The following is a 12,418-nucleotide window of genomic DNA, read 5'->3' on the forward strand; positions in this document are numbered from 1 at the left end:
CTGACCCCTTTGTCCTAATAAATCCTCAAAGCTTTTCTGCTCCTGCTTTATAGGTTTTTCTTGCAGGATTCTGTGGGTAGGTTTAGTTGCACTGGGTGATCACCGCTGTCATTTTAAGGAAATAGTGTGAACTAGTGGGGGAGACACAATTATGATTGGTTTACAATAGTGCATATGTAATAGAAGTACCAGCATTACAGCTACTGGCGTCACAATGATCTTCAGAGTTAATTCTAGCGCCCGGCTGATGGATACCATTGTTATTTGGTTACAAAGTGCACTGACACTAAACTACGTACAAGTTCTATTAAGTCAATCTGAAAATTGTCATTTTATTTTTTTATAACGACACATTCATAGCAACGTTTATTGGATCCAGCCCACAGATGGTGACAGTCACAAAACTTCATGAGAAAAACATTTTATCTGGCTCCACATCACTTTCTGTCAGTCTTCATCTTTCACAGGTTTCCTTTGTAGATTAAATATTTTCTTATTTAAACCCATCTGGTTTTTCCTCAGGGAAGCAATGCCTGGAAAGAGAAGAAATGTAAAGCTTCGGCATCACCCTTAAAGGGACATTAAAGTCACTTTTCCTTTGTTGAATCCAAAGTCAGCACTTTTATTATTTAAACAATTGATTTGCTAATGCATAAGGTTCTCATACAAATTATAGGGGCAGAAAACATCTTCTTATTACAACATGTTCTGCAATTTTACCATAGCGTTACATGTCAGCAGACTGTGAACATTATTATAACACTTTGTTTGCTGCAATTATTTTTCAGTGGTTAAACTCTATCAACCTCTTTCCTTATTTAAAGGAGACAATCTAGAGTTGATTATGGAGATAGCAGGGCTTAATAATGTATTTGTGTAAACAAAATCTTTATTGTTTTTCTTCAGCAGAAGTGATAAGAAAAGAAACTGCAAATTATGGACAGATGTGTGGCAGGCTTGTGAAGCTGCCATTTGCTCTCTCAGTTTTCAGACCTGGAAAATACACAATTTTTGGACTTTATTTACAGAAATAGAGGAAAGATAAATATTGATGGTGTGTTGTAAAGTTACTTTACTGTGTATAATTAAGGATTGTATATTGCAATCTCAATTTATTTACCGCCCCATTATACTTCATTGAAAATTTGGGAACACTTGTTGGATCTATGTTTTTTATCTGCTTTCACAATCTATGTTTCTATGTTTGTAATGTAAGTCAATAAACAGTTTGGTTCTGTACCTGGTCACTTGCTGATAACACTAGCACTTATTCACAACAATTACAGTTTAATAGAATAATAACAAAAAAGATTAAAAGAATTAGCTGATATTTGGCAGGCTCAGAAGAAGGAGCTAGAGAAGTGTGATAAGATATCTACCTCAGAAAGGCTGGAACTTCTGTACTGACGGGTCTGGACAGAATCCTAAAATCAAATCAAATATATCAAATGTATAATTAAATAATTTATTTCCTCTAACACCAATACTGTCCCACCATCCACCGTTTTTAAGCTAAACAATTGTATAAATCTGACAAAGCACCTTGGCAACAAATAGATCTCATATCACTTGCTTATAGTTAGGAATGGCAGTTATCCTCCAAAAAAAAAGTTCCAGGTGACTACTGGATGATCTTAGGAAAGCAGTAGGTAAGCTTGTCATGAGATTAACAGCAAATCTCATGGACCAGGAGCAAATCTCATGGACCATGAGCTTCTGTAAAATGTTCATCTGTCTGGCAAACCTACCTACAATCATTGGTTGATGTAGAAGGATGCTTATCATTCTCAAACCTCAAATGTGCCAGCTGTCCAACTTTTAGTTTCTAAGCTGGATCATTGTTTTACATGTTCAGTGGTCTGCACAGGATAGTGGGAATGGCAAGAAAAGGGTTATAAAAAATAAAGGTAGCAATAGGTAGTAAAAAAAAAGGAGGTGCCCACCTCTTCCCCCTGCACTATTGATAATTAATTTTGTGCTCAATATTTTTTAGCACCAGATATTTGGTCTAGAATCATCACTGCTTACTTATAACTGTTCTTTATTTATCTTCCTAATGTATTTAAATCTGTGGCTATTTTTCTTGCTTGTTTCCTTTGGCAACTAAAATCTTTTGGCTTCATTATCTTGCAGAGGTCACTATGGCCCTGTTTCTCCAAAAGTCTCCAACTTAGAGAGAAATCATAGTGCAGACTTCCCAGAGGCAAACATAAATTAAACTGAAATGTTTTCACTATAGTGTAACTTGCATTTGTATCTCTTTTGTTACATTAATTTCCTGACAGTTAGTGTATTGTTAATTTTGAGCAAAAATAATTTCCATATAGATGGCAAGATAAACCATTAAGAGCTGCAGGTATAACGTGCTTAGAGAATATAATACAAATTTTAATAAAAACATCAACACCTAGAGAACTCTACTTTCCTGCTCAAGAAACTTTCCTGTTCTGATCAAGGAATATGCCTGTCTAGCTCAAGGATTTCCACTGTCCAACTCAAGGATTTCCACTGTCCAACTCAAGGAATTCCCCTGTCTAGCTCCAAAAAATCATCCATCCTGCCCACACTCTGAAACTATTTGGTTTATTTCACACAGAAATATATAACAAATACAGTGCAATTTATAAAATGTACTCAGAAATATATACAGTATAATTCGGATTATCCTAATTTGTGACGGTATAATCTAGATTTTATTAAAGGCACAGAGACGAGTATTTTGCTTTCTTTCTTTTACTACTTTCATTGCAGTTTTTAAAAGTACATAGAAAATAAAGAAAATAACTGACAATATTTGAAAATGACAGCATTCATCATAAAACAGACCAGTAACCAATAAAAAGAAATTGTATGCTTACCTGCTAAATGTATTTCTTCCGGGCATGGAGAGTCCACGACGTCATTCCAATTACTAGTGGGATATTCACTCCTGGCCAGCAGGAGGAGGCAAAGAGCACCCCAGCAGTGTCACTACCCCTAACCCCCAGTCATTCGGCCGAAGGGAAATGGAAAAAGAAGATAACACAAAGGTATAGAGGTGCCTGAGGTTTAACAAAAAATACTGTCTTATTTAAAGGTGGGGTCGTGGACTCTCCATGCCCGGAAATAAATAAATAAATTTATCAAGCATATATTTTCTTTTCTTTCCTATGGCATGGAGAGTCCACAACTTCATTCAAATTACTAGTGGGAATCAATACCCAAGCTAGAGGACATGGAATGAACAGGGAGGGAGAACAAGGCAGAAGGACCTAAACAGAAGGCACCACCACTTGAAGAACCTTTCTCCCAAAAGAAGCCTCAGCCGAGGCAAAAGTATCAAATTTGTAGAATTTGGAAAAAGTATGCAGAGAGGACCATGTTGCCATCTTGAAAACCTGTTCCACTGAAGCTTCATTTTTGAAAGCCCAAGAAGAGGAGACAGCTCTAGTGGAAGGAGCCATAATTCTCACAGAAGGCTACGGTCCAGCAGTCTCATAAACAAAATGAATCATACTTCTCAAACAGAGGGAAAGATAAACCATTAAGAGCTGCAGGTATAACGTGCTTAGAGAATATAATACAAATTTTAATAAAAACATCAACACCTAGAGAACTCCCCTTTTCTGCTCAAGAAACTTTCCTGTTCTGATCAAGGAATATGCCTGTCTAGCTCAAGGATTTCCACTGTCCAACTCAAGGATTTCCACTGTCCAACTCAAGGAATTCCCCTGTCTAGCTCCAAAAAATCATCCATCCTGCCCACACTCTGAAACTATTTGGTTTATTTCACACAGAAAGATATAACAAATAAAGTGCAATTTATAAAATGTACTCAGAAATATATACAGTATAATTCGGATTATCCTTATTTGTGACGGTATAATCTAGATTTTATTAAAGGCACAGAGGCAAGTATTTTGCTTTCTTTCTTTTACTACTTTCATTGCAGTTTTTAAAAGTACATAGAAAATAAAGAAAATAACTGTCAATATTTGAAAATGACAGCATTCATCATAAAACAGACCAGTAACCAATAAAAAGAAATTGTATGCTTACCTGCTAAATGTATTTCTTCCGGGCATGGAGAATCCACAACGTCATTCCAATTACTAGTGGGATATTCACTCCTGGCCAGCAGGAGGAGGCAAAGAGCACCCCAGCAGTGTCACTTCCCCTAACCCCCAGTCATTCGGCCGAAGGGAAATGGAAAAAGAATATAACACAAAGGTATAGAGGTGCCTGAGGTTTAACAAAAAATACTGTCTTATTTAAAGGTGGGGTCATGGACTCTCCATGCCCGGAAATAAATAAATTTATCAAGCATACATTTTCTTTTCTTTCCTATGGCATGGAGAGTCCACAACGTCATTCCAATTACTAGTGGGAATCAATACCCAAGCTAGAGGACATGGAATGAACAGGGAGGGAGAACTAGGCAGAAGGACCTAAACAGAAGGCACCACCACTTGAAGAACCTTTCTCCCAAAAGAAGCCTCAGCCGAGGCAAAAGTATCAAATTTGTAGAATTTGGAAAAAGTATGCAGAGAGGACCATGTTGCCATCTTGAAAACCTGTTCCACTGAAGCTTCATTTTTGAAAGCCCAAGAAGAGGAGACAGCTCTAGTGGAAGGAGCCATAATTCTCACAGAAGGCTACTGTCCAGCAGTCTCATAAACAAAATGAATCATACTTCTCAAACAGAAGGAAAGATAAACCATTAAGAGCTGCAGGTATAACGTGCTTAGAGAATATAATACAAATTTTAATAAAAACATCAACACCTAGAGAACTCCCCTTTCCTGCTCAAGAAACTTTCCTGTTCTGATCAAGGAATATGCCTGTCTAGCTCAAGGATTTCCACTGTCCAACTCAAGGATTTCCACTGTCCAACTCAAGGAATTCCCCTGTCTAGCTCCAAAAAATCATCCATCCTGCCCACACTCTGAAACTATTTGGTTTATTTCACACAGAAAGATATAACAAATAAAGTGCAATTTATAAAATGTACTCAGAAATATATACAGTATAATTCGGATTATCCTTATTTGTGACGGTATAATCTAGATTTTATTAAAGGCACAGAGGCAAGTATTTTGCTTTCTTTCTTTTACTACTTTCATTGCAGTTTTTAAAAGTACATAGAAAATAAAGAAAATAACTGTCAATATTTGAAAATGACAGCATTCATCATAAAACAGACCAGTAACCAATAAAAAGAAATTGTATGCTTACCTGCTAAATGTATTTCTTCCGGGCATGGAGAATCCACAACGTCATTCCAATTACTAGTGGGATATTCACTCCTGGCCAGCAGGAGGAGGCAAAGAGCACCCCAGCAGTGTCACTTCCCCTAACCCCCAGTCATTCGGCCGAAGGGAAATGGAAAAAGAAGATAACACAAAGGTATAGAGGTGCCTGAGGTTTAACAAAAAATACTGTCTTATTTAAAGGTGGGGTCATGGACTCTCCATGCCCGGAAATAAATAAATTTATCAAGCATACATTTTCTTTTCTTTCCTATGGCATGGAGAGTCCACAACGTCATTCCAATTACTAGTGGGAATCAATACCCAAGCTAGAGGACATGGAATGAACAGGGAGGGAGAACTAGGCAGAAGGACCTAAACAGAAGGCACCACCACTTGAAGAACCTTTCTCCCAAAAGAAGCTTCAGCCGAGGCAAAAGTATCAAATTTGTAGAATTTGGAAAAAGTATGCAGAGAGGACCATGTTGCCATCTTGAAAACCTGTTCCACTGAAGCTTCATTTTTGAAAGCTCAAGAAGAGGAGACAGCTCTAGTGGAAGGAGCCATAATTCTCACAGGAGGCTACTGTCCAGCAGTCTCATAAACAAAATTAATCATACTTCTCAAACAGAGGGAAAGAGAAGTAGAAATGGCCTTCTGACCCTTACCCTTTCCAGAGAAAGAAACAAACAGGGCAGAAGACTGAAAGAAATATTTAATAGCCTGTAGGTAAAATGTTAGAGCATGCACAAAATCCAAGTTATGCAAAAGACATTCCTTATGAGAAGAAGGATTAGGATAAAGAGAAGGAACAACAATTTCCTGATTAATGTTACGATCCAACACCATTTTAGGTAGAAAACCCAATTTAGTATGAAGGACCGCCTTATCCTCACATGAGCTGCTAGTGCAATGCTGCCCCCTGCAGACTTGTGGCCAATGGGCTGCCAGCAGGGAGGTGCCAATAAACCCGATCATACTCGATTGGGATGAATTATGGCGATTCCTGTCCGCCTGCTCAGAGCAGGCGGACAGGGTTATGGAGCAGCGGTCTTTAGACCGCTGCTTCATAACTGCGGTTTCTAGTGAGTCTGAAGACTCACCAGAAACACGGGCCCACAAGCTCCATATGGAGCTTGATAAATGGGCCTCAATAGGCTCAGAAGGGAGTAATTTATCTTTAAGCTTTAGGGTCCTAGCTAAACACGAAGAACAGAATTGCATAGGCAAAACAATTTGGGCCTTTAAACATAATAAACATTTATCAAATGAAACAGACTCTTGTTCAGTGTCCATGGCTAAGATAGTGCCCAAAAAAAATATTTAAAATTAACTGCCACTTTAAGAAGGAACTGAAATCCTTCAGACCACAATAACGCTAAGAATACACTAAAGAAAACAAAACAAAAAAAATTACATCTCTACACCTCAGTCAGGCTGAGGTGCCCTACCGTAACCACTAGTAGCTGAAATAAAATAAATGAAGAGCTCCATAGAAGTCCCCACAGCCGCCACAGAAGAGGACTAACAGATAACAACACCGCTTCACTCAGCGTACAAGCGGAAGAGCGGGCTGTCACGTGAGCGGCAGCACAAGAAAATGCAAACTTACCTGCATTTGACGGCACCAATACGCTCGCCTAAGATCGCCTAACATAGCTGCCGCGGACCTGAATACGCTCTCCAAAATAACCAAAAAAGCTGTCGAAAAGCCGCGCAACAAGTACGGAGCGATGAGCAGCGGACTGTTGTTAACTAACAGTCATCGATCTCGCTGCTCTTCGGCTTTTTCCCAGCTTTATTGGTATCCTGTCACTAAACACCCACACTACACTAAATTGTTTAACCCCTATACCGCCGCTCCCGGACCCCACCGCAACAAAATAAAGTTATTAACCCCTAAACTGCTGCTCCCAGAGCCCACCGCAACTCTAATAAATGTATTAACCCCTAAACCGCCACTCCAGGACCCCGCCACAACTAAATAAAGTGTTTAACCCCTAAACCGCCACTCCCAGAGCCCACCGCCACCTACATTATATTTATTAACCCCTAATCTGCCCCCCTACACCGCCGCCACCTACATTATATTTATTAACCCCTAATCTGCCCCCCCTACACCGCTGCCAAGTACTACCTAGCTAAAATAAGTACAAATTTACCTGTAAAATAAAACCTAACCTAAGTTACAATTACACCTAACACTACACTATAATTAAATTAAATCCCTAAATTAACTACAATTAAATAAAATGAAATAAAATTATCTAAAGTACAAAACCCCCCCCACTAAATTACAGAAAATAATAAAAAATTACAAGATTTTTAAACTAATTACACCTAATCTAACCCCCCTAACCAAATAAAAAAGCCCTCTCAAAATAAAAAAGCCCTACCCTACACTAAATTACAAATAACCCTTAAAAGGGCCTTTTGCAGGGCATTGCCCCTAAGTAATCAGCTCTTTTACCTGTAAAAAAAAGTACAAATCCCCCCCAACATTAAAACCCACCACCCACACACCCAACCCTACTCTAAAACTCACCCAATACCCCCTTAACAAAACCTAACACTAACCCCTTGAAGATCACCTTACTTTGAGAAGTCTTCACCCAACCGGGCCGAAGTCCTCAACGAAGCCGGACGAAGTGATCCTCCAGACGGGCAGAAGTCTTCATCCAAGCTGGGCAGAAGAGGTCCTCCAGACGGGCAGAAGTCTTCATCCAGACGGCATCTTCTATCTTAATCCATCCGGCACGGAGCGGCTCCATCTTCAAGACATCCGACGCGGAGCATCCTCTTCATCCGGAGTCTTCTTGAACAATGACGGGTCCTTTAAGTGACGTCATCCAAAATGGCGTCCCTTAAATTCTGATTGGCTAATAGAATTCTATCAGCCAATCGGAATTAAGGTAGGCAAAATCCTATTGGTTGATGCAATCGGCCAATAGGTTTGAAGTTCAATCCTATTGAGTGATCCAATTAGCCAATAGGATTGAGCTTGCATTCTATTGGCTGTTCCAATCGGAATTGAAGGGACACCATCTTGGATGACGTCACTTAAAGGACCCGTCATTGTTCAAGAAGACTCCGGATGAAGAGGATGCTCCACGTCGGATGGGTGAAGACTTCTCAAGGTAAGGTGATCTTTAAGGGGTTAGTGTTAGGTTTTTTTAAGGGGGTATTAGGTGGGTTTTAAAGTAGGATTGGGTGTGTGGTTGGTGGGTTTTAATGTTGGGGGGGATTTGTACTTTTTTTTACAGGTAAAAGAGCTGATTACTTTGGGGCAATGCCCTGCAAAATGCCCTTTTAAGGGCTATTTGTAATTTAGTGTAGGGTAGGGCTTTTTTTATTTTGGGGGGCTTTTTTATTTTGTTAGTGGGGTTAGATTAGGTGTAATTAGTTTAAAAATCTTGTAATTTTTTTATTATTTTCTGTAATTTAGTGGGGGTTTTTTTGTACTGTAGATAATTTTATTTAATTTTATTTAATTGTGGTTAATTTAGGTAATTAATTTAATTATAGTGTAGTGTTAGGTGTAATTGTAACTTAGGTTAGGTTTTATTTTACAGGTATATTTGTATTTATTTTAGCTAGGTAGTTATTAAATAGTTAATAACTATTTAATAACTATTGTACCTAGTTAAAATAAATACAATCTTGTCTGTAAAATAAAAATAAACCCTAAGCTAGCTACAATGTAACTATTTGTTATATTGTAGCTATCTTAGGGTTTATTTTATAGGTAAGTATTTTGTTTTAAATAGGAATAATTTATTTAATGCTAGGAATATTTATTTAGATTTATTTAAATTATATTTAAGTTAGGGGGTGTTAGTGTTAGGGTAAGACTTAGGTTTAGGGGTTAATACATTTAATATAGTGGCGGCGGTGTAGGGGGGGCAGATTAGGGGTTAAAAAATGTAATGTAGGTGGTGGCGGTGTGGGGGGGGGCAGATTAGGGGTTAATAAATATAATGTAGGTGGCGGTGGGCTCCGGGAGCGGGGGTTTAGGGGTTACACACTTTATTTAGTTGCTGCGGGGTCCGTGAGCAGCGGTTTAGGGGTTAATAAGTTTATTAGAGTGGCGGTGGGCTCCGGGAGCGGCAGTTTAGGGGTTAATAAGTATATTGTAGGTGGTGGCGGTGTAGGGGGGGGGCAGATTAAGTGTGTTTAGACTCGGGGTACATGTTAGGGTGTTAGGTGTAAACACGGGCAGCAGCGAACATGAGTTTCTCTGCTTTCAGACTCCCATTGATTCCTATGGCATCCACCGCCTCCAGGGCGTCAGATTGAAAACCAGGTACTCTGGGCCGGAATAGTGCCGAGCGTACCTGCTAGTTATTTGATAACTAGCAAATGTAGTCAGATAGTGCCGAATTTGCATTCGGAACATCTGTAATGACGTAAGCATCGATCTGTGTCGGACTGAGTCTGGCTGATCGTATGTTACGTCACAAAATTCTACTTTTGCCGGTCTGTAGGGTTTGATAACTAAGGGGAATCAGGCTCGCCACAAATACGCTGTGGAATTCCAGCGTATTTGCGGTTGACGGCTTGATAAGTAGATGCCTTATAGTGCCTGCACAATAAATGCGTAACAAAGGATTGAATAAGTCCCATATTAAAATAGTGCAGAGATAAACGCCTGAAAGTGCAAGTCTCCAATACCTAGAAGACAAAAGCACTTACCTGCAAAAAGCTCTCTGTGAAAGGGCACATACTACTATCAGAAACCTGTAGAAAAAGAGAGAACAGAATATCCAAATCTGGCTTTCTATAAAAGGGGTAGCAACAATATTAGAAGCAAAGCAAAGACAACCTTGCCGCATTCTAACTGCTAAAAGTCACCACTACTCTTACTAAAGAGATTGACATGGACATAGCTAAACCCCAACCCTTGCTTGCAAGGAATAATACCCATAAAAGGATTAAATATCTTCAGACACCAACTTCACAAGTCCACCATTGACAGAGGCAAAGAGAAGTACTGGGGGTTATTGGTAAGGGAAGTGACACTTAACAGCTCTGCTGGGGTGCTCTTTGCCTCCTCCTGCTGGCCAGGAGTGAATATCCCACTAGTAATTGGAATGACGTTGTAAACTCTCCATGCCATAGGAAAGAAAAGGGATTAAAACAGAACAAACTGACTAATCAGCTCAAACATATACACCTATATAATAATGGAAAAATAAATAGAAAAAATAATATATAAAAAATGGAGCTAAAACCAATAGAACTATAAGAAAAAAGGAAAAGGACTTAGACAAAAACACAGAGGAAAAAATAAATTGTATATAAACAATTATCAAACAACTAAATAAATATACAATAATAGGAATTTATTAGAGACTAAAATCACAATACCTATCTCCTTCAAGCAGTAAAGGAAAGAGAATTTGGTGATTTACATTGGACAGTTCATGGTCTATATGTCTGACCTGATTGGTCAGTTTGTTCTGTTTTAACCAGTTTCCCCTTTTTATTGGTTACTGGTCTGCTTTATGATGTATGCTGTCATTTTCAAATATTGTCAGTTATTTTCTTTATTTTCTATGTACTTTTAAAAACTGCATTGAAAGTAGTAAAAGAAATAAAACAAAATATGAGTCTCTGGTCTTGTAATAAAATTCTGATTATCCTAATTTGTGAAGGAATAATCTACATTTTATTAAAGACACAGAGACGAATATTTTGCTATCTCTTTCCTTTAGACATGTGCGATTCGTTTCGGATTTATTCGGAAATTCAGAAAATTCGGAGATTCGGATCGATTCGAATTTCCGAATTAAAATACTGCCAAATTTACAGAATAAATCCGAATTAGTTTGGATTTATTCGGTAAATTCGGATGGCCATGGATTACACTAGTATTGTACAGTATATTAGGTTATATCACTCTGCTATGGGTTACACCTAATATACAGTACATAATACTAGTCTAATACACAGCATATCCCACCTAACACATACCGAAATTCCGAATTTCCGAACCGAACCAAATCAAACCGAATACAGCTGAATTTTTTCGAATCCGAAACGAATCTGAAACAAATTCATTCTAATTTTTCTGAATTCAAATCGATCCGAAACGAAATTCGAAAAAATCTGAATCGTTCCGAACCGAAACAAATTTTTCGATCATGCACATATCTACTTTCCTTTACTGTTCAATGCAGCCTTTAAAAGTTCTTAACATATAACATCAATAAATACAGAAAATTTTAAATAACAGAGAAAAAGTTAAATTTTTTTAAATTTAAACAGTATGACCAGTAGAGCAAAGGAGAGACTGGCCAATAAGGATGCAAGTAACAATCACCAACTGACAAATACAAAATATAACGTCCTCTTTCTTGCCAATGCTGGTGAATAGGAGGAAAAAGGAACAAATTTTAAAAATGCCCAAAAAACAAAGGCAGTAGAATAAAATCCAGAAGAAAAGTCTCACAAACAGGAAAACAACTCTTGATGGAAGAAATTTTCATCTAGACGAAGCCAAGAAGAAGCTTTCCTCATCCCATATGAAAAGGTTTTGAAAGATGGTTGATGAGTGGACGGGAGAAAACCTTGCTTTCATAAACATCTTCATTGATTTGGAGCTATAAGAAAAAATAAAGTTAAGTAATAATATATGGGAGGGAATCACAATAAGGGAGGGAAAATATTTGTCTCTGTGTCTTTAATAAAATCTAGATTATTCCTTCACAAATTAGGATAATCGGAATTTTATTACAAGCACAGAGACTTCATATTTTGCTAGTTTAAAGCTTATTAAGAAAATAAATTTAATGAGGCACGTTGAATGGGTTTGAAATAAAACTGTTTAAAAATAGAGTCAGATGACCAATCAGCAGCATTCAAAATGTGTTGAAGAGGCAGATTTTAAAAATGCTTTAGAAGCCGATGAGCCTCTGACTGAATGTGCTGAAAAAGACATGTCAATACCAGCTTCTTTCATTACCCATTTAACCCACCTTGCAATAGTGGTAGAAATAACAGGAGAAAGGGGGAAACAAAAGAAATTAATAATTGAAAGGAAGAAGGATATCTAAAGGAAGAAGTTCTGAATTCATATTCTTTTAAACATTTAACTACACATAAAGTAGGTTCAGAAGGAAGATAAGGATAGAAAATAGAGGAAGTAAGGGTTTTTGTTCTGCGAGACAGAATAAAGGTGACACCTTCAG

General features: G+C 38.0%; 1 protein-coding gene across 2 annotated transcripts in view; it reads right to left on the reverse strand.

Moving 5' to 3' along the window:
- Window positions 1–302: 302 nt before the first annotated feature.
- The window catches only part of LOC128642350 (uncharacterized), a 129,267-nt gene continuing 117,151 nt past the window's right edge, over window positions 303–12,418 (reverse strand). For both annotated transcript variants that reach the window (XM_053695095.1, XM_053695094.1), the window contains 2 exons: window positions 1,380–1,424; window positions 303–533 (listed from right to left, as the gene is read on the reverse strand). In XM_053695095.1, the coding sequence (XP_053551070.1) occupies window positions 1,381–1,424 (44 nt within the window). In that variant the 3' untranslated portion in view covers window positions 303–533; window position 1,380. The remainder of the gene's footprint in view (window positions 534–1,379; window positions 1,425–12,418) is intronic.

The sequence above is a fragment of the Bombina bombina genome, chromosome 11 (assembly GCF_027579735.1).
Source record: "Bombina bombina isolate aBomBom1 chromosome 11, aBomBom1.pri, whole genome shotgun sequence".
Lineage (NCBI taxonomy): Eukaryota > Metazoa > Chordata > Amphibia > Anura > Bombinatoridae > Bombina > Bombina bombina.